The following is a 23,524-nucleotide window of genomic DNA, read 5'->3' as shown; positions in this document are numbered from 1 at the left end:
TAAGGTTATCCATTTTCCCTTGACCATCCTTTCTCTCAATAGGCAAAATTTCAAAAGCCAGATAAGTAATTTGGCTTTAGGGTCTCGAAAGGCAACTATTTTCAGAGACTGGTCCAAAGTTTGCATAGAGGAAGTAGCTTCCCCTAAAGGATGGAAAATAAGTATTTAGAATATGTACATACATATTCCATATACATGTTCTATGTATATGAATATAAATTCTATATATAACATATACAATGTTATTTACAAGTATATATCTAATATATATTATTCATTCTAATCTAAACACTCATTTTCAATCCTTCATGTATATATAGACACAAACACATACTATTACCATTATTAGTAGTTTCAGGGTGGTTGCTTTTGCTAAACATGATGTTAATTTCAAATAATTTTCTATAGTGGTTGGCATAATGTATTCCATCCTCCTATCCAATTTCCTACAGAATCTGTTGAGTTTCCTCTGGTTCGGATGAATATTTTCAAATTTTTTTTCTACTTTACCTTTCTTTGGTGAAAGCTAAGCTTAGAAGTACAAAAATCTGTGTGTGTAGAGATGCAGAAATTGAGGTGGGGATTGAAAAAAAACAAATTCAGTTGAAAAGCTAGAGGGGAAAAATATATGTGTGTATACAAGCAAACTTTATTGTAGAATAACCATTTAAAATCTAAAACAAATAAACAACTCATCGACTAGGGTCACCTTTTCTTTTCTTTTTTCTTAATGAAACACATAGCAACACCACAAACTCAAAAGGAAAGACCAACAGCATTAAAAAAAGAAATTGAGCATTAATTCTACTCAATTCTTAAATGCGGCTGCCAATCATGGAAGAGAATATTCTGATTAGTGCAAGTCCTTGAATACAGAAGGCATAAAATAAAAGTTTATGATTTATTTAGCTTGCTAAGGACCAGAAGGAAGTCTTTTAAAATGTAATCTGTACCACAGAATCCCTTTCTAAAATGTATTGGTACACTTTCCTGCCTAAATACATTATAACCGAACATATTCAGCCTTTATTTGGTATCTTTGGTATAAGGATATCATTACGATCATTTTTAGCATGAAATAATTTACATTCTGAAGTATAGGAGATTGGCTGAACTTACAGTGGTGCCCCTAGGAAGTTCTTATATTATTTGTTTAGATCCTTTATAACAGTTTCTTCCTTTTAACTTATCTCTAACTCATAAACGCAATATGGATGGATATCCCAGTTTATTTGGTATTTATTCTAGTTGGTGAAAATTTTCCTATAAAACTCAGGAAGGAATAGAATTGGAAATAAAAATTCAAGTGATCAGATATTAAATTAAGTTTGGCACCAAGATTACCAAACGTGAACAATAAAGGTATCCAAAGACAGAAACCTGAACTATTTTTTTTTCAAAGATTTTTATTTATTTGAGAGAGAGAGAGCACGCATGAGTTGGGGGGAGGGGCAGAGGGAGAAGCAGACTCCTCACTGAGCAGGAAGCCTGATGTGGGGTTCGATCCCAGGTCCTGAGCCGAATGCTTAACCGACTGGGCCACCCAGGTGCCCCTGAACTATATACTTTAAATACATTTTCAGACATTCCACCCATAGAAATGGAGGCTAGCAGGCATTCATTCTTAATACCCTATTACTCAGCATCTCAAGACTTTGTCCAATGGCGTCAATAAATGTATAAAGATATCAAGAGGTAAAGGTCAAAAAAGAAATCATGAACATCAAAAAAGGCCGCTGGAAGTGACCCAAAACATCACATGCTGGGCTTTCCTTTTTAATGATAATAACAATGATACTGAGTGTTTATCCATGCCTTTATTTCAAAGAGCTTCAAATGCTTTGCAGACATCTCTCACTAATCTTTATTAGGCCTTGAGAAGAAAACAGATTTCCCCAAGAAGTACCTTTAGAGAAGGACTCTTCCCAAAACTAGTACAAGGGAAAACATTTGCCCCCTCCATCTTCCCCATACACACTGTCTCCTGACTCCCACTATGTCGAACTGTGATTGAAATGGATTATAACACCATGCAAGTGTTGAAAGGGTAATAATGGTAATTCAGTTTGTTTCTAAAAGAGTTATAAGCTACGTATGTTTAATCACAACAAGGAACAAGTAAGTAGAAAAGATGAGAAAACCCATAATTACCTTTATCCCATTATTTACCTGTTTTGGGGAGAGACTTCAAACTGGTAAAGTTACAGTGTGGAATACAGATTTTTCCATATTGCAGAATATTAGTCCCTGAGATGCCTCAAAGGATATCTTTACCTAAAAATGATTTCCAGGCCAAAAATATCGGATAGGTGCTATGACTGAAACTGCTTATTCTCATTTTGATCTATTACTTCTCAGATGGGGAACTGGGAGTCTCAGGGACTTGTGGGGTAATTTCCAAACAGGCTAGAGAAACTTACCTGCTGAGCTTCAAAGAACAACATGTTGGGACCAGCACAGTACAAGTATAATGAACCGGGTAAATTAGTTCCCTTCACAGTCCTGAACGCCTCTCCTATCCCTTAGAACACAGCTGCAAAGCTACACAGGAAGCTGGGAGCTTCTGCATCCCGAACAATTGTTTCAGGGTAGCAGCAATTAAAAGAATACTCCAAAATTTCAAAAAGGGAAAATGTAAGAGTGATAGGTAATATGGTTCTAGGACCCCTCTGACTCTGAGCAGTGAAAACTTAGGAAAATAGCTGTTTTGTGTTGTGTCAGTGATCACCTCATTGATCCTGGAAGGAAGCTAATGGGCTCACCAGTGCAGACCAGCTACATGTTGTACAAAGGTCCAGGGAGGGCAAGTGATTCACCATGGCACAAGCAAGGCAGGAACAGAACTGAAGTTCCCACCCTAGAGCCCACATGCCATTAGTCATTCTCTAAGCCATTAAGGCTACCTGTTACTACAGTACGGGTAACATTTCATCTGCCCTTTGGCCCACAAAATTTTGAATCTAAAGCACTTTTTAGCTACATTAAAAAAACAGAAACAGTCTTATTCTTAGTTATCTTAGGATAATGCCAAATTGAATTCAAATAGGTTAACTGAGCTCAGTAACCCTCAAACTTAATGATATTTCTTACAGTAATTCGGTGAATGAGAAAGAGCTCAAGTCTAATTACTATTAATAATAACAATACCTTACATTTGCAATTTCCCAAAGACAATTCTCATTTCATTTCAGGTTGGCAGACTATTACTATTATCCCCATTTTATTTTATTTTATTTTATTTATTTATTATTTATTTGGCAGAGAGGGAACACAAGCAGGGGGAGTGGGAGAGGGAGAAGCAGGCTTCCCACGGAGCAGGGAGCCCGACGTGGGACTCGATCCCAGGACCCTGGGATCATGACCTGAGCCAAAGGCAGACGCTTAACGACTGAGCCACCCAGGCGCCCCTATTTTATTTTTTTTAAAGATTTATTTATTTGAGAAAGAGCAAGTGTGAGTAGGGGGAGGGGAAGTGGTAGAGGGAAAAAGAGAGGGAGAGAAGCAGACTCCACGCTGAGAGCAGAGCCCAATGCCGGGTTCAATCTCACGACCCTGAGATCGTGACCTGAGCCGAAGTCAAGAGTTGGACGTTTAACCAACTGAGCCACCCAGGCACCTATTACCCTCATTTTACTCACGAGGACACAGGCTCAAAGAAGTTAAGCATTTTCCCTCAAGGATCAGAGCTGAGATTAAAACACAAGACTACTGGAGTGCCTGAGTGGCTCAGTCGATTAAGCATTGGACTCTTGGTTCCAGCTCAGGTGGTGATCTCAGGTTTGTGATCTCACGGTCGTGAGATTGAGCCCCACGTCGGGCGCACACTGGGCCCCACGTTGGGCTCTACGCTCAGTGTGGAGTCTGCTTAAGTTTCTCTCTCCCTCTCCCTCTGCACCCCCCTCTCTGCGCATGCTCTCTCTCTCCAAAATAAATAAATAAATACAAAACCCAAAACAAAACACAAGACCACTGAGAGCTCTGTTCACTGTAGGATGTTGTCACTCATTTTAGAACACCCTTTATGCCTTATTATTATATCATTATATGTGAATACTGTGCAAAGAGCACTATCTGGTGGGCATATTATTTTCAATTATCTGATTGGTGACAGAAATTGTGTTTCTTAGGCCAGAAGGCCTCCAGTTACACATAAAGTTAGAACACAATGAAGTAACTCTGCCCTGAGGGAACCCAAGATACACTTTGATAATTCAAAAGGAAAACGTCCTCATCAAGGAAGTTAGCTGGCCTCCAAAACAATTGCCTAATCAGAGCGTTCAACTGGTGACCCATAGGGTAACTTACATTTCTGGGAAACGGAAAAAGAAGCAGGGACAAATGGTAGCTTCTTCTCCTGGAAAACATTGCATGGTGTTCTGACTTTGGAGATAATGTTCCTGATCTCTTTTAAGTAGATCATATTCTCCTTCATGATTAGCAGAGACATAATTGCGCAAGACAATTTCTAAATAATAAATTACCAAACAATCCATCATCCTTGGTAGATCCTGACAAAAATCTTGAAAACCAGTGAACCAGAAAGCTACATCTCCTCCATTTGATTAACAGTAAAATAATCATTGAATATGATGCAAAAGACTACCTCAGAAGTCAACGGAGAACTAGTACTAGTCCTCCTGAAATTGGGGCATCCATGTTCTTGGGCATATGCGCCCACTGTTTGGGTGCCAATTACTATAGTTTCTGGGTAGAGTTTGGGCACAGGAGAAAATCAGATCTTCTGGCAGCACTTACAAGGCAGGTGCAGTCATTAAGAACTTGACTTTTGATTCCATTGTCTCTGCCAGGACAGGTGGTTTGGTAGAAGTATGGAATCCTGCCAGACAGGCTCCAACTCAAACTTCCCTTTAGAAAACAAAACAATAAAAATGGAAACAAAATGCCAAATCCTGTTCCATGCCTTTAAGATTGATATTGCTGGAAAAACTAGGGCATTTCATACAATGTTATTAATTTGGTTCAAGTACACATCAACTCAGGAGAAATAAGGTTACGAAATTGAAAGATTGCAGGTTAGGCTTTTCCCTTATAGTTCACTTCCCTATTCCCCTTTATAAACTTTTAAAAGGGACATTCTTAAATTTCAGTGAATTTTACCCATATATTCTTAGTGTAAAAAAACCCCCCAAACTGTAATCCAATACCTGCACAGGAGTAACGCAGGCAAGTTAGTTTGACACTGCTGAGTGGAATAAAAACTTCTGGCAAATCCTGCCTACCCCGCACATTCTGACTTACCCTCCTAGTACAAACTAATGCTCTTAAAATGTTGTGCGAATGGTCAGTTGATGATTCCTTTAAAGAAACTGTCTTTTCTCTAAAAACCTAGAGCGTATTAGTTTAGAACAGAGTAAAAATATAAAGGATTGGTTTTGGTGGCAAAGATAGACAACTGACATTTTTACCAGGTTTGTCTTCAGGGCAAGCCTTTGTGACTGATGATGTAGGCTCCTAACCACAAGGACACCACAAGAAGGCTATGAGGAAGCGTGCTCAAAGAATCCTTGTGCGGGCACTGGGGCTGCCACTCTTGGAAACTGTGAGCATTTTTGGTGTTCCTGGAATTCTATTTCCAACCATTACTTTGTGGTTGCAATGAAGGGACAGAAGAGATCTCCTAGACCAAATGCTCTCTTCTGTTCATAACCACAGAGCCAAGATTAAAATAACAAGAATGTACTTTGTCCAGGGCATAACTCTGCCTAAATCTGTCCTATCCACCACTTTATTTTTTCTAATTCTTCTTTTTGTTGTTGTTAATCTACTCTAGGAAGGAAAGTCAGATAATCTACAAATGGGTTCTGGAAAAGCTTGGAAAAATTCATGGATTCGGAGGATATTTAAGAAGCAGCCATAATCTCTTGGAACAACGGCCTATAAATGCCCTGACTGCAAGAACCAAAATATTAATCATTGTTCTGATCCAGAAAATAATTTCTTAAAGTTACAGTGTTAATTCTCCCTAAATAATAAATGGTCTATTCAGGCCCCAGAGATGAGGCTGTGAAGCTAGTACTTAACATGGTTGTGCCTCTTTATGCCTGAGTCAATCTAACAGTTTAAATCCAGAAGTAAGTTCCTCCTTCATTTACCTGCCAAGACCTGAGTTCAGGCCCTCAGGGTGCTGAGGTTTTCCTTTGTGAGAGAAAATGACATCATCAACACCTCGGAGACAGCAGAGAATGCAGGGAATGCGGCTCCCAATATTGGTGATATCATCAATGGCCCTGGGAGAAACCCCAAATTCCCAAAAAGTTGAAATATTGAAGGTTAAAAAAGATTTTTTTGTTGTTTCAAGTTTACCAATAGATCCTCATGTTTCCCAATATTAGGTTTTAAAAGGGCAGGTAGAGTAAGGATCTCTCTTCCAGTAAGAACCTCAAGAACCAAACATACAGAATTAAGTCCAGATGGAGCTATTCATCTCATTTGTAGCTTACTGGGGTACATCCAACCAAGGAGGAATACACACTTAAGTTGTATTAGGCTCTTTCCCAACTCTGAAATGAGTATATTCTTTGGGGGGACCTGCTAATGTTGCGAATTTGCATTCAAAATAAATTCTAGGCACTCACATAATCCCCCAGTCTCCTCCAAACTTTCTTTGATGTCCAACAACCAAGGACAAGGATCTTTGATTATAAAACAATTTCTTTGGTTGGAAGAAAATTCTTTGCAGGGCGTGAACAGCAGGAGAAAGAAAAGATTTTTCTGAAGTGCAAACTAGTTGGAAACCCCCTGGGGAAAGAGTCGGATTCCCAGTCTTTGAGAGGACCGGGCCTGCCTCTACAGGCTGCTTCTGCTGCAGGCCTGTAAGAAGGCACTTTTGTGTCTACTGTATGGCCCTCAGCAACAGCACGGCAGCCCTTCTCTTTTTTTTGCCAGCGGAAGTTTTCCAACTCTGGGGGATATACAATGCAGAAAGTCACGGTTTAATAACAAGGCATAGTTACTAATCAGATGGCCCCATTTCCACTCCTTCCCAGAGGCCTCCAGATGCTTGCAGACTAGAGCTCTAGCCCCTAGCCCCACATGTGAAAACCTACCAGCTGCTCTGAAATCCTTATTTCTAGTGTAATTATTCAGCTTATCTCTGATAATTCAACTTCACAAAGTATTTTAGCATCAGACACATCATCCTTTTACTGCTATGGCCCAGACTGGCTCTAGGTTATCTATGGCTTTTCCAAACTTTTCTGAAGGTTCAGATTCACTTAGATGTAGGCTCATGACTGAAGTCAGTGTGGTTTGGTGGCTGAGACACCTTGATGAGGAATTTAGAATAAGAGTCCTCAATCCACTGCAGATATTTTAAAATATAAATCTCCAGAGAAAAACTCATTTTTGTGTGTTTTAACTTAATGTAAAGGCAGTAAAGGACCAGAGGCCTGGGAGTGCACCTGAGTCTGATGCTTCACTTTGCTACCAATTTGTTGTGTGACTTTAAGGAATTTGGTCAGATTTTTTTGTACTACCTACCAAATAAATTTTATCTCAGGGAAAAGAAATAAATAAGCAAGTTACATGTCCCTTTAATATACTAAGTCTATTTCTAGGGCAAACATAAACTCTGTTTAGAGCTAGAAAGGATCTTAAAGATTTTTTTTTTTTTTTAAGATTTTATTTATTTATTTGAGAGAGAGAGAGAGAGAAGGAGAAAGCGTGCGTGAGCAGAGGGAGGGGCAGAGGGAGAGGAAGAGGAGGCTCCCCACTGAGCCCGGAGCCCAAGGCGGGACTCGATCCCAGAACCCCAAGATCATGACCTGAGCCAAAGGCAGATGCTTAACTGACTGAACCACCCATGCGCCCTAGGATCTTAAAGATCATTTAGTTACCCTACCAACTGTACCCCAGCAGATGATAGATTATGTTATTTACTTTTTAAATGGTCACAAGGCACCTATGGACTTTTCATATACCCAAAGGGGACAACTAAATTCCACATAATCTCTAATGGCGATAAAAATATATGCTGTATAACCATACAGCTTACGAACTTCAGAGCAGGTAACAGCCTACTGCTGTTGTCACAGGAGACACGTACACTCTTCCAGAGTTAGCATCTATATCCCTCATATTATACTGAAGTCACAACACATCTTAGAGAATGGAAATAACAGATACTGATGACTACAGTCAATAATTTAAAACCTTGGTATTAGAAACAAATTTTGCTGAATAGAGATGATATTCAAATACCATCCACCTTCTACACAGTCTTAGTATTTATTTCTTCTTTTATGCAGTTTGAAAAGAATTAAAACTGAGCTAGTGAGATTCTCAATTCAAACAGAACTAATATGTTGGATTCTGTCTAAAGCTAAATTTTGTTTTAATTTTACTGAAACTTAACAAGAATTTTTTGTACATTTTAGAAAATTTGCAATTTGAGAAGAAAACCATGGTGTTTATTTGAAATCCTAGTGAAAATGCTACAGATGAGCATTACACATACAGGAATATTTATACAGGCAATATTATAACCTATATTTAACTGATAACAGTGAAAATTAGAAGGTATGACTGGCTTGTAGTTGTCCTCTAGCTTGAAGCTACTTGAAGTTGCCTAGGTTAAAATCTTATTTTTGTTTGTTTTTTCTTTAGTCCTAGGGGACTGTGAAACAGAACTACCACAGTCATGTGAAAGACTCCCGAGAGAACCAAAATCGGCATTCTAACGCATCCACACCTGCACCTCTTGTTTGGCATTTATCTCATACTGTCTTCTGCTGTTTTCCTCAGTAGGACTAGGCTAGGGTGCTGTTCTTTGTATTCCCACCGGCCCTGCCACAGCGTTTGGCACACAGTAGGAAACCCACATTATAAGACATTGAGAGAATCCAGTGCAGCCCCCAGTCTGGGTAAGGTTCTTGGCCTAGATTTCATAAAAAGTCTCTACTGCTTTGAGGAGACAATCCAGGTCAACAGGCTATCTACAGCAGAATAAATGACATATGCACCAGGTAAAGTAATGCTAAGTTGTGGCAACAAGGTGTTTTTTGTTTGTTCACTTATTTTAAAGTATGCCTTCTGGTTGACTAGGGATCAAAGAGGAAAGAGACCCTATGGCAATCTATAATATCTTCTTAATGGAATGCTCAGGGGAAAATCTCTGCCAACATCTGCTTTTTAATCTCCCTGCAATGACCCCCAAAAAAGTTTAAAATAAATAAACAAGTTTGTTAAAAATGCTGGCCAGTAAAATATGGCAGTAGATTGGCAGCTCTTTGGCAAACTACTAATCTATTTCTTCATCTGTAAAATGAAATGATTGGATTAGGTGTTTTTTCTAGCTTGAAATTTGATGATTATATTTTACAAATGGAATAGCCTGACCTGTATTTTACCCTAGGTATGGAAAACTGAATAGGATTTCATTCTAGTATAAGGCCAATAAGTCCTTCACAAAGTTTTAAAAACTTGGCCACAGAATTGTAAATTCAGATACCAACATGGTTCTAAGCAGAAGATACAAAAATGAAAGAACCTGAAACCTGTATCACATAAAAGATTTCTTTCTTTTTCTTTTCTTTTTTTTTTTTTTTTTGAGAGGATAATTCACAAGACTGTACAAAATGGTTTAGGGAAAAAAAGAATGGGAATCCATAATCAGTTTTTAGGAAATAGCAAGATCAACAGGCATAAAACATAAAGCCTGCAGTCTCATCCAAATTATTCTACAGAAATAACAACAGCAACAGTGTTTCCCAATTATCATATATTTATATATGCCTAATAGTACCCTTTTGATATATAAGCATGCATAAAATTGGTAGGCACATGATAACTGATTATGCTACTTAAATTATAGTTGTATTATGGTTGCTTTCCATCATAACAGAAGTATCCTAGATTTTTTAAAAAACAAATAGTGGTCTTGAAGATAGTTATGTTGCCATCTTAAACAACTACCACTGCTTCAAATTCCAAGGATCAGAATTTCTAAATAATTTAATTTCCTATCTCCAAGAGAAATGTGAGCCTGTGCTTATAACTCTCAAAAAAACCTCTAACTTAAATCACCTTGATTATTTTGGTGTTTCCGAATTTGCATATATTAAACACAAATTCCAATATATTAAAAAGTATCAAACAAAACAAAATGTATTCATGAACTGTAATGTTTAGAACCCAGATCAAAATTAGAGTAGCTAGGGCACCTGGGTGGCTCAGTCGTTAAGTGTCTGCCTTCGGCTCAGGTCATGATCCCAGGGTCCTGGGATCAAGTCCCACATCAGGCTCCCCGCTCAGCAAGAAGCCTGCTTCTCCCTCTCCCATTCCCCCTGCTTGTGTTCCTACTCTCGCTCTCTCTCTCTCTGTCAAATAAATAAATAAAATCTTAAAAAAAAAAAAAAAAAAGAGTAGCTAAAGTAGCTTATCTGGTATTTTTAAAAACAAACAAGCAAAGAACAACAAACTTTTTTTTTAAAGATACAAAGTTTTCCATTATAGCAAATAGAAATTTAAGGGCCCAAGGAATTCTACCCTAGGAAAAGCAGTAGAGAGTAAAGGATAGAAACCAAAAAAAAATAGAAAAGTAACCAAAGTTAGTTTTACAGTCTCTGTTTTTTGAATTTAGTAATCAAACAGACATATACAGCCACAATTGTTCTACTTATATCAAAACTAATTAGTAAAATATTCTTTATTCTTATGGACCTTTCCATGAAAACACCATAATGAAAGGGTCGTAAGCACATTTTGAATTGATGTGGTTCCACTTAATATCTGGAGAGCACAATTCCTTTACTAAATCAATATAAGTAGATGCTTGTCACATACCAATTTTTACATCTGAGGTCATCTTAGGTCAGGCCAACCTTCTTACAACTGCATCATAATACTGTTGTCTATTTGACTTCAAGTAATGTATAGAAACACTTTTTTTTAAGATTTTATTTATTTATTTTAGAGAGAGAGTATGTGCGAATGGGGGAAGGGGCAGGGAGAGGGACAAGCAGACTCTATGCTGAGCACAGAGCCCGGCAGGGGCTCAATCCCACGACCCCAATCCCATGACCCGAAATCAAATCAAGAGTCGGCTGCCCAGCCAACTGAGCCACCCAGGCGCCCCTATACAAATACTTTTTAAATTAAGTAAGCTGAGGATAAATTAGTTTTGAGAATTTGGTATTGTTTCTTGAAATAATCGGGATTATTCTAGGATAGCAGTCATTAATCTGGAGTCCTTAGATCCCTGTATCTCAAAGACTCTTTCAACTCACTGAGATTTTATGCAAAATTGTAAGTACATATGGTCAGCAACTTTTCTCAAATCCTCAAAGGAGTCTGTGACACCAAAAAAGGATTAAAAATCACTGTGTTAGGGTATCTCAAAACCAGAACTGGGAATCACAAGTTTAAGGACTAAGAAGGTGAGGTCCTTTGGATATATGCCAATATCTTATAATCACAGATTTAAAGTAGTACCCCAATAAATCTTTCTTGGAAAATCAGAATTTCCTAAAAAGCAGAGGTTGAGCTCTCTATTAAACCAAATAAATGCTGTGTAAAGGAGCACCTCAAACATATTGATTATAGCCTTGTTTATAATTTAGAAGCAGCAATCAAGGAGATACTGTGCTGTCTGAAAGTCAGAGGAGTAAAGGAATGGAGCATGTTATATCAAACCCAAAGCACTCAAAATAATTGACCTCATAGTATACTTAGAAATGTGATGACATAAATAAATCTGTTTCATCCTACAGTTATCTCCCAGCTATCAGAGTTACTCAGCACCACCATCATGTTCCTTACATTTATTCAATAAATACTTATTGAGTACCTATTACATCTAAGGCACTAAGTATACTAAGGCACTACTCCCAAGAATATAGCTCTGAACTAAGGAGACAAAAATCCCTGCTTTCACAGAGCTCATATTCCACCAAGGGGACAGAGACAAGTACAAAAGTAAATATTACTGTATGTCACATGGCAATGTTTATAAGGAAAAACAAAGCAGGGAAGGAGAATATGAGCCCAGGAGGGAATAGGAAGAGCCCTTCAGCACAGGACAGTCTAGGAAGGCCTCACTGAGAAGGCATATTTGATACCTGGGGGTGACATCTGAGAGACTACGCGAAGAAAATACCTGGGGTATAAGTGGAACTCACACATGGAAGGGCCTTGGGTTGGGAGTATGCCTGGCTTACCGGAAGGACAACGAGGTGGGCAGAGTGACTATGGCAGAGTGAGGAAGTAAAAGGCCAGGGTGCCAGGCAGATCCCGATGGGCCTTACAGGTTGTTGTAAAGACTTTGGCTTTTGCCCCAATAACAGTGGGGAAAAGAACAATGAATGCAGGTCAGAGCACGGGCTCATAAGGCTTTTTGAGACATAAAGTTGTCAAACTGCTTCACCAATAGTTTTTTGACTGGATCATCACACTGAGCAACATAGGCCCAAATAGAGTAGATATCTCAGCCTTTGACAGTATTTTAGCTTTTTAGAATTCCCACTCCGTAGAACTGATTCCAGAGAAATCCACATCCTTGGAAACCTAAAAAGTTGGATTACTCGTCTATCTCCTGCAGAGCAGACTGGGTCCATCTCTGTGCAACTTTGTTCTTGGATAATCTATTTGCTTTCTCTCCCCCATTATGTTTCCTTTTCTGTAAAATGGAGTAAATATCACTTATTCTTATTTGGCTTGTGGGTATTTGTGAATCATTTTAAGCTTCTTTGGAAGAAAACTACTATGTAAATTCAATGGAACATCATCAACACACTCTTCTCTAACAATACCCTACTCTACCAATTCTGGTTCCTAACAGGACATATAAAATAGTACTGTACTCATTTATCTTTTTCCTCTACTGTACTTAGCAATCTGAAAGAAATAAGAGGGAAAAAAAGCGCAAAAAACGTCCCAACACTTTCCAGTGAATAAATTGTAAAAGCCCTTCTATTAAAAACAAGAACAAACAGGGTCGCCTGTGTAGCTCAGTCAGTTAAGAGTCTGAGCCCAGGCTTTGATCTCAGGATCGTGAGTTTAAGCTCTGCGTTGGGCTCCACGGTGGGCACTGAGCTACTTAAAAAACAACAACAACAAAAGCCAGGAGCCCCAGAAATGTCTTTAATATTGTATAAAAAGTAAACTATTGGTTCCAGCTCAGCTCATGATCTCAGGGTCATGAGACTGAGCCCTGCATGAAGCCCCACATCGAGACCCACGTTGGGTTCCATGCTCAGCACAGAGTCTGTTTAGGACTCTCTCTCCCCCTCCCACTCCTCCCTCCCTTGCTCACACTCTCTCGCTAACAGATAAATAATCTTTCTTAAAAAAAAAAGTAAACTATGGCTAATTTTTACATAAAGAAAATTACAACACACACAAACCCTTTACTACAAAAACCAAGGAAATGTCTACCCCCAGAATCAGCTAAATAAACACTAAACAGCCTGATAGGTGTAACAGCCAGAGGTACAGCTCATTTATTGCCTCCTATTAACCACAGCAATTTATGAATTCGAATTTACATAATATTTGCTGGATTTCCACATGAAATAAAGAACTATTATGTATACAAATCTGTTTGATGGGTGCTTATAAAAGAGATACCTTCTTAACTTGAAAAATTATCATTAAACATATTCTGTAGCTTCCCTCTCTCCTCTGGGTGCCAGGCTTCTAACAACAAAGCCAAGTCAAGAGAGGCTCTGAGCTGGGACTGCAGAAGGCAAGCACCTAAGACTGTTAGTGCACACAGTGGAACTACGTCTGATGGTGTACTTCTGACTCTGTTCCAGAGTCAATTATAAATTAATTGGATATTCTGCACCTCCATTAACATAAATAACTGATGGTTGACTGTGCCTTGAATATTTATACTTATTTTAAAGGCTGGCCTCGAAACAAAATCCCAAAACTTTGAAATCTCTGCTTCCAAGGAGCCCCAACTTGTGCAAAGCAATGCATATGCTATTTCAAAATCTATGATGTCAGGTTCCTGTATTAGATAACTTACCATGGTCTGTTATAAAACGAAGAGAAAGATAATGAAAGTTGTTACAGAAAAAGGTAGATAGTGATTAAATAAACATTCTGATTTACAAATATCGTTGCAAATGAAACACAAATGAGAGAAACAGAAGGAATACAGAGATCATTAGAAATTAGCAGGATATAGTGTATTCTGGGTCAACCTCAGAAAACAGTACTCATCATTTTCATTCCTTTCTAGTCTGGAAATAAATGAATCATTTATACAAAGCCCACACGGGTGTTCTGTTCATTTGTGGCATTCTTTGATGTACAGAATTTTAGAGCTGGAAAAGCTTGGGCTCTAGGGTTCAAGTTCCAACTATGCCACCTACTAGCCACATGACCTTGGCAGATAATAACACTTTGAGTCTCAGTTTGCTTATCTGTAAAACGTGAAGAATAAAAGTAATGTACTTCTCTCACAGAGTTATTATGAGGATGCAATAAGCTAATACATGTAAAGTGAACAGCACAAGTTTGCAGTGCACTATTATATTTGAATCTCTCATTTTTACAGATGGGGACTCTAAAGCCTAGAAAGATGAAAACCATTTTGTCCCAAATTTACCCAACTACGTAGTGACAGAGTCAGAGCTAAAAGTCAAGCCCCTTGAGTCACAGTGTAGTCACTTCATCAACTACAGTTTGCTAAAGCATTATCTCTCTGGCTTTGGCCAAAACTTTAATTATAAAGATTTCTCTCCCTCCTCAAATAATTCATTTCAGGTCCTGACTACAAATAAAGCAAAAATGCAAAGATAGGAGAGCTACGTGTTGACTAATAGGTAAATTAAGGGGCAAACAGAGACACTGCACAAGGGGGAATTTGTCCAGGAGGTGTTCACTGTTAGTGGCAAAATGCTAAACCACCACAGTTGCCACTGTAGGTCTGAAGCCTCAGGACAATACATCCTAATCTTGATCATACTTTATCCTAGAGTCTAAGAAAATCCAGGACAACCCGCCAAGCAGGAAGAGTGTGACGGTCAAAGAATTGTTGACCTCTCTTGTGCAAAGCTACGATCCTCTCGCTCTTTTGCTTCAAGAAAAAAGATTGATTTTGAGTTGTCCTGCTGAATGACATTTATAAATAAGGAACAAGAATTGAAAAAGAAAACAGGACTGTAATCATTTATAGAAGTGGTAGCAGCAACATTACTAGAAATAACAGAAACAAACATTGACAAGAAGTAAATAAACCAGAAAACTGGACAGTTAGATAGTGCATAAGCTCTAGCACATTTTCCATCTACAATGGCATAAACCAGGAGAAAAAAATATATTCAAATGAAAAATAAGAACAGTAAGAAGTTATAATCACTATCATTTAGTCCTTTTTATCGGACACAGACAAGGAGTTAGGAGATCTGGAAAGTTTCCTTGACGTGGATTAATTGAACAAAATATAAAGAAATGTCAAATTTTCTGAAACTCTCTGGGAATTCCAGAAACCACAACAAGGTTACTTTTTTTTTTTTTTTTTTAAATCACTGTTCTTGTACCTTTACATTTGCCAGTGCAGAGCATCGCCAATTTTACAAAGGCCTGACTACATCTTTGGAGACAAACTTAACAGGCAGCTAGAATAATTCATAGGCAAAAGGATACATAGAATTATCTAAAATTCCTCAAGACCAATAGAGAAGACTGCCTTCAGATCTGTGACACCAGGGTACAGCTATCTCTCAAGCAAGCTGAAATGCAGCAAAGCACAACTCTAAGGGATATAAACTTCAGTTACATGGAAGGCTTGGTTAACCACAGTTGAGTAAACCTGAGCTGCACTGTAATCTGATAAGGAACAAACAGCATGGATTCTAGAAGTGTAAACCATGTGTCCCTAACACATTAGAGTTCTTTGAAAGAATTAATCAAATAGTAGATAAAGAAGAACTGGTGCATATCATCCAAAGGTTGTTTTCGTATTTTTAAAATAAAGGCTCTCATAAGAGGCTATTAAGACAATTTGGTAACTATTGTGGATTAAAAACTGATTAATAGGCAATAAACTAGGACCAATACTGACAGTCTCCAGCAATTAATATTAGGCTAGTGTACAAGTTTATTAATGACCTAAAAGAAGGTTATGTGTACACAAAAAGTGAAGAAAGACTAAAAATTGCCAATGAACGCAAACCTACCCTATAATAAAACATGAAAGGCCTTGCTAATAATAGATACAATGAAATTCCCTCATCACAAAGTAAAGAAACAACATTTTAAAAAGTCAATAGCTAAAAAAAAAAAAAAAAAAGATTAGCAGGATTTACTAGAGTAAGAAAAAGGGTAGAATAAGCAAAGATATGATCAAGATTGGTAAAATAATGAATGGCAAAGAGAATGCCAGCTAGTCCCTGTTACATACCTTTTCCTTTATGAATACACAGAGCTTTATGATAACAGAAGACAACACATTTAAAATAAAAGAGACACTATTTTATGCAGCATATAATTAACCCACTGATGCTGCCACAGGACATTAATAAGACACAAAGCTTAGTATGGCTCCCAAAGACCTCGGAGATATCAAAATATGGTTAAAAAGTAAAATCACTTATGGAAAAAAATGAAAATGGAGCATATACCTCATACTTCAGGGTATCAACTAGGCAAGGTCAGCAAGAAAGTTTCCTTTCCAGTTACAGTCCAAATTATTTGTGATTTCAACTTTTAAATATTCCTAATTGCATCCTAGAGCTCAGATTAAATGAATAGACTCTTATCCAAAAATTCTTTTGCCATTTTTTCCAGATACATTCTTTTTGTCTGTTTATTTTTCTGAATAGCCAAGTCCTTCATTTCATCTAATTCTCCTTCCACTTCATTTATCCCGGTTTCAAAATATTGCCTAAAAAGTGATCATGAAGAACCACAAAATCATATACGTAAAAATGCATGTTTGGAAGAGTTCTATAATTTGTTAAATTTTCTCATCTTTAAGTAGACAAAAATTTGAATTCATATAATACTTTGGTTCTATTCATATCACACAATTAAAATCTGAGGCTGGATGCTGAAGTAAATCATACTTAATAACACTGTAACCTATGCCCAAGAGCTACAGCAAGAAGTGCCCTTTTATAAAATGAATTTTAATCAATAAGGAACATAATTCTATGGAGTAAGACACTAGAATGCCACAGTAAAAAAGTACAGCCCTTTGGGCTCTATCTTCACCATGGGGAATGAGCAATTCATCTATGAAAAGCTATGGCCCTAGTCAGTTAATAAATTCAATACATAAAGAGTAGGCTATGAATTAATTATAGACAAAACTCACAACCTGAAAGCCTAAGAAACTGTGTCTGAAAAGCTTTGTGGGTCAATAAAAAAAATGTTAAATTAAAATTTTTTCAAAAATAAAATTATGTGTAGACAAGACCAAAGGAGGCAAGTTTCCACCTTGTGTCCATTTTGTAATGCAGTCCTCTCCATTTTGGGCTTAGCAATAGGGTGCTACACGTGGTATAGAGCCAGCCATCGCATTCAAGCTTGACCGAATTTTAAAAGTGACACAGTGATCAAATATGCTCCAAGGACATTCTAGAATTTCAGAGTGCTGCTGACCACTGTAACCTCCTCACAATTGTATGGTAACTGATGGTAACTAGACTTACTGTGGTGATCACTTTGTAATGCATACAATATCAAATTATTATGTTGTACACCTAAAACTAAATAATGTTGTAAACCAATTTTACCTCAATAAAAAAAAATCAACCTCTTCAGTGTTCACTTCAAATTTAAACAGGATATAAAGTATGATCCTCATGTCAATTAAATACAAGTCCATATATATTTAATCTATCAAAAAATAGTGTCCAGAATACATCACTTGCAAAGAATGGCCTTATTAGGTGGATCTAAAAAGGCAGTGCAATAGCAGAGCTAAAAATAAGCAGATGATCTTCTAAAATGTGGAATTTCATGTTTCTTCTTTAGCAGAAATAAGGATTTGTTTTAGAATGCCAATAACGCAATATCCTTAAAAGAGGAAACAAACAGAAAACTAAACAGCAGAAGCTCTTGTACGGTATTTGGTTTGAGAGACAAAAGAAGAAAGGCATAGTTCGAACAAATGGAAAGTGAAATATAATAAATTATCCTTACCTGCATTAATTTTCCTTCTGCTGGAGTTATTTCAGCAACACCAGCAAAAACACCTTCCAAAGTGAGATTCAGTTTTCCTGTGGGGTCCATTTTCAAGGGGATCACTCGGATAATAGCTTTCTGCTCTGCTGATCTTTCCGACTCCACCGCTGCTCCCAGTACCAGTCCTGTGCGTCCAAAGCCTGCCTGCAGGGTAGCCATCAGCAGCCAGGGCCAGAGGGCAGCCAGCTGCAGCTGGTGGCCACCACTCATGCTACCAGCTGCAGCAATGCACTTCGGCCATACATACTGCTTCCACGAGCCAATTCCAAATGCAGCTTCTCAGATCCAGACAAATGGAGGAAAAGAGAATTGATGCTCCAGTTTCCGAAAGCCAAGTCGTAATTTTGGCCCTTCCTTTCTCTAAAGTATATTCCCAAGAACAGGTGGCATTCCTGATCTGTCAGGGCAGAGGGTGTTTTCAGCCCACTTCTGCTGCAGGTCTGTCATTTTCTCCCATCTTCACTGTGATTAGTAAAGATATCACCACTTCTCTTTGGAATTTCCAACTTTGCTTGAGGTGGAATGTCACATCCCGAATCTTTAGTATGTCAGTTCACTCGGTGCTGGTCTTCCATATGCATCAAGTTGCTGAACCATTAAACCCAATGTTAATGAACAAAACAAGGCAAAGTAAGTAATGAAAGCCATGCATCGAAGGTGAGAGTGAAAAACGCCAGCTCGGAAAATGAAGAGATGGTCCTTTTTAAGCCACAAAATTTGTCAATGGTAAAAGACTAAAGATCACAGGAAAAAAAGTGTTGTTGTTTTGTTTTGTTTTTTAATGGTGGAGAGGGTACGATACTTCAGGCCACACCTTGAGAGACGTCCAAAGATGCTACAACATGTATTCATAAAAGTTTCCACATTAAACTGTATTTTAGTGTAGCCAAAGTTCTAGGCCCATTGAATTTATAATACTTTTCATGAAGTTAAATATACTGTCATTTTTAATGTTCTACCTAAATTTGCCTATAAATTAGATGCTCATTTATGTCTTCACAGATTACAGGATAATCCTGAGTATCACCTCCTTTTCCAACTTTCAAAATTAGAAGAGTATTTGAAAAGGTTAGCTTTCCAATTATTTTTCCCAGTTAAATGATATTTCTATCTTTATTTTCCGCTCTCTCCTAGGGATTCCAGCTTTTATTCTCCTGCTTGAGAATGCCAAGCACTTTGATTTCCCATGAGATGCTTTTGGAAACTACTTTATTATCCAGATCTTATAATCTGTAATTTTCTACGTTCTTAAGTAAAACAAAGGACTATTCCTAACACATTTTCAAATTCCTTGAGGGGGTCGGGAATAAAAGATAGGGGGAGTGGGGAGGTGATTAGTGTACAGGCTCTAAGTAGAACATCCTGAAAAAGTAAAAATAAGCCTGAGTATAGTAGATCTGTGCTATTTCTAGGCACACTTGAGAATTTGGGTCTTTGTACAAACAAAATCTTAGTTCTAAGACATTAAAATGTGCACCCCTAAGTAAATATAAATGCACTTCAACCACAAAGCCTGCCGTGTTCAGAGGTCAAGTTAAAAAAAATCTTATAAAGTCTTCGGAATAAGTGCTGAAAAGCCAAGCAATTGAACATGAACCTGTTATATAGATCCTTCTCTTTTGCTGAGGAGAGGGAGAAAAATAAGAATTTCAAAAGAAATCTGCAAACCTGTTGCGCTGTCGGGCCCACCGGAATCCACGGGGGTGAAACAAATTCAATTATGCTTTTATAGGTCCTGCTCAAAAAAGGTTTCAACTGCTTAACCAAGTACAGCTCATTCTTCCACCTTCTTACTCTGCAACCAGACCAAGGGCCCCACACTGCAGGTAGGTGCCGAGAAATTCCGCAGCCTGAAAAAATAATCCATGCAGGTCAAAGGCAAACATTTACTCCAGGCTTAGAGCTACTGTTCCCAAGAACTCTAAAAAGCACTTATAGAGGATCCAAAATCATTTCTGAAATCTCCTAACAAAAGTTCTTTTTCTCCCCGAACAGCATATAAAATAATCAATCTTGAGAGAGAAAAGGAGCAAAGTAGCAAATACACCAGCAACAATTCACTACCAGGAACACAGAAAATCCCAGAGGGAGAAAGCAGTATCTCTGAATCATGGATGGGCTTGGAAAGTTCGGAAAGATTCAAGTGCTTCCCTTCCAGAAAGACAATTCTGGATCAACTCCCTAGAGCAGGAAGCCTGTGGTTTGTAATTGGTGTTCTAGCTCTGACTCCCTCCCCTGGACTGCAATCACGCTCTCTACCTGCTGACACAAAGTGAGGGTGGAGCAGCTAGAGGCAACCACCCCCCCTCCCCGCCCCGCCCCGCCCCACCCCTCCTCCTGGCTGGCTGCTAGGGCCAGGGCTTCAGGGCGCGCACTTACTGAGCCAGACACGTTCTTTTGCTCTCTCTGCTCTCTCAGCTCCTCTACTCCCTCTATTGAGCCACAGCCAAACTGCATCCAGTTCAATGCTCAATAACTTTCTCTGGGTAAGCAAGCTACCACACGTAAATCAAGTCCACTCAAACAGTTATCTAAGCAGGTTCTGCACCCAAGAGAACATAAATGGTGGTATGAGGAAATAAAGAGAATAAAATAATGAAAACCCAGAACGTGAAAGAGCGGACACAAGATTTTACAAATATAATTTCAAAGGGGTTTCTGCTCTTTCCAGGTTTTAGTGTCTATAAACGGCACAATGCTAGAATAAAGCGATCCAGTGCTGTAGTCCTTATTGCTGTCTCAGGTCTGCTACCCTGGCAAGAACCCTGTCCATTTTACACATAGTTTTTCTTCAGCTTTTACTTATTTAAATTCAGCAGCTCTTTTCTAAACTGTGCCTGTATGGAGCTTTTAGATCAGGTTGATATCAGAAGTCTGGAACCTATTATTTTCTTCTCACATCTTTGGAGAGTGAAATAATACTATGGATCACACCTATGCCCTCAATGTAAGATTGCAAGTAGTCTATGTCATAAATATAAGCAAAGGGGTAAAATATATATACTTCATGAGAAGCATGTAAGGCAAAAAGAAAACCAATTCTTGGCTAACTACCACAATCATGAACTTTTTTAGTTACCTTGTCATTAGAATGCAAAAGTTTCTAATATATGTTTCTAAAATTTGAATTTTCAAATTTACCAGATTATATTTGACTGTGTCCAGACACTTTATTTTTTACCTATTGCCAATAATCTCTCCAAACTGTATAAATGTACAACAATGTGAATGTGGTTAACACTATTGAAGTGTACACTTAAATTGTTTTTACACTTAAATTTTAGTTGTGGTAAGAAGCACAGAAGATTAAAAAATGTTTTAATTGTACAAATGAGAGCATACAAATTGATCATCTGTAAAATATGGATAACAATAATTGCATTGTAGGTTATAAAACAATGACACAATGCCTCCAGAGCAAAAAAGTATGAGTGCTTTCTTCACCTTGAGCATTTTTTCCCTAAAGAAGGTTTATGAGAGTAATTTTGACATTTTGGCCTAATAACTGACATAGAGCAGAGAAATAAGCTCTAAAATAAATTCTTAATTTAGCACGTTTTCTTTATTGGTTGGACCTTAAGAACACAATGCAACTATAACCTTTACAACTCTTTTCAAAAGAATTTTTTAAAATCTCTTATGGTTTTGTATTTTTAATTTTATATATATTGCGTAATAGCATAGCATAAATAATGTAAAATATACATTACTACATATTTGATAGAGGCAAAAACATCTTTAAACAAAAAGTGACCTACCAATGGACTTTGCCTCACCTGTTCCTGCTTGAAACTTGCAAAGGAGTTAAGAGACCTAAACAAACCTAAGAGTTAATATACATACTTAGGTGAAAGAAGGAAAAAAATATAGATGTGGTTGCCCTCTCTTGAGGAAACTGCAAGATCTAGGAATGATGATAATATGTTTCATGAACCTGGGTATCCCGTGAGATACTCAGTATCCACCCAAACAGCCCTATATAGTTTACTTCCCTGATATACTGTGTTTACTAGGTCACCAGAATTGACAAGCAAGAGATCTCCGGCTTATCCCGCAGGGGTTGATATATCACAACTCCCAAGGGATGTCATAAAGATGTCATTTCTGTGGTAATGAAATGCCCATCTCACTGACGTCTACTCTACCTAATCCTACCCATGAGAGAGATCATCCTTCAGGGTCTATTTCCATATCTGGATTGACTAAAGCTACTGAAGACTATTCATCCTTTTCCTAAAAAAAAAGAAAAACCGGTTTCTATAAACATGTCCAAGAATTGTCCTTATCCCTAACGGCATTTTAAAGATTCAATCTCTGTTCAATCTCTGTTCAATTGCCAATGAAAAAAACAGAACAAAACAAAAAAACCTGACACTTTTTTTAAAGTTAGATTCTTTGAAAAACAGAATACATTCTCTTTAAAATTTTGCTATTATTAATAATAGTCATGACAACTGAGGTTTCTATTATCACCAATAAAACAGTAAAAACAAGCAAGACAAGTCCAGTTGAAACACTCACTTTATTGTTGAATGACTGAAATTTATCATGCTTAAGGTGCTGAAATACTGAGGTGCTAGTCAGAAACCTTGTTAGTATGTGTCAGGCTCTACTGGCTAATTCACACAAAGATTTTATTTTATCTTTTGCCATTTTTCCCAAGTCAGTGATGATAGCTTTAGTTGATAGGTAGCAGGCATGTGAGTGTAGCAGGAGATCCAGCTCCTTGGTCTGTTGTAGTCATATATAAAAAAGTTTGGAAAGCTGATAAAGGTATTTCATTAATTAAGCCTTAAAACCACTGAAACCAAATCCATGCCAAGGTTTCTGCTTGATACATGTTCCTCAAAAGATATTATTTCTTTCAACATATACAAAGCTAAAAAGGCATATTAAGGGAAGGAATGTCACCTACACCGTTTATCAGCTTCTCAACGTGACAGAGAAAAGACAAAGTTCCTTCATTTGGAAATTGGGTCTCCTCTTCACATACTCTGCCAAAATACATAGTCTGGCCAAAAGATGGAGGAGTCTTGATAATTTGTTCATCTTTTAAACCTTGCTAATAAAGGTGAATAAATGCCCATCACATGGACATCAACCAGTCTAATCAGATGGACCAAACAGGTCACTTTTCAGAACCTACCTTCATACCTAAACTGAGTCACTGCACACCAATACGGAAATCATCCTTTTCCAAAAAACTACTATCTCTGTAACATTTCTATGGTTTGACATCATTGTAAAGGCACAATGCGATTTAAGAAATGAATTGTTACACTCACAAAGAGTAGCATAGTATTTATGTCATATCACTAAGTGCCTTTTCTTTTTAATTAGTTTCATATTCTTAGGCTTTCCTTTT

The 23,524-nt window shown here is 37.7% G+C and overlaps 1 protein-coding gene across 1 annotated transcript in view; it reads right to left on the bottom strand.

Annotated features, from left to right (window-relative positions):
* RNF43 (ring finger protein 43) overlaps nucleotides 1-20,371 on the bottom strand; it is a 63,725-nt gene extending 43,354 nt beyond the window's left edge. The window contains exon 1 of the mRNA XM_036086659.2: nucleotides 18,118-20,371. Within this exon, the coding sequence (XP_035942552.1) occupies nucleotides 18,118-18,369 (252 nt within the window). The 5' untranslated portion in view covers nucleotides 18,370-20,371. The remainder of the gene's footprint in view (nucleotides 1-18,117) is intronic.
* Between the last annotated feature and the right edge of the window lie 3,153 nt (nucleotides 20,372-23,524).

This window comes from Halichoerus grypus, chromosome 2 (genome assembly GCF_964656455.1).
Source record: "Halichoerus grypus chromosome 2, mHalGry1.hap1.1, whole genome shotgun sequence".
NCBI classification, from domain to species: domain Eukaryota; kingdom Metazoa; phylum Chordata; class Mammalia; order Carnivora; family Phocidae; genus Halichoerus; species Halichoerus grypus.
The sequence above is the reverse complement of the archived record's forward strand: the minus strand, read 5'-3'. Positions and strand labels throughout refer to the sequence as shown.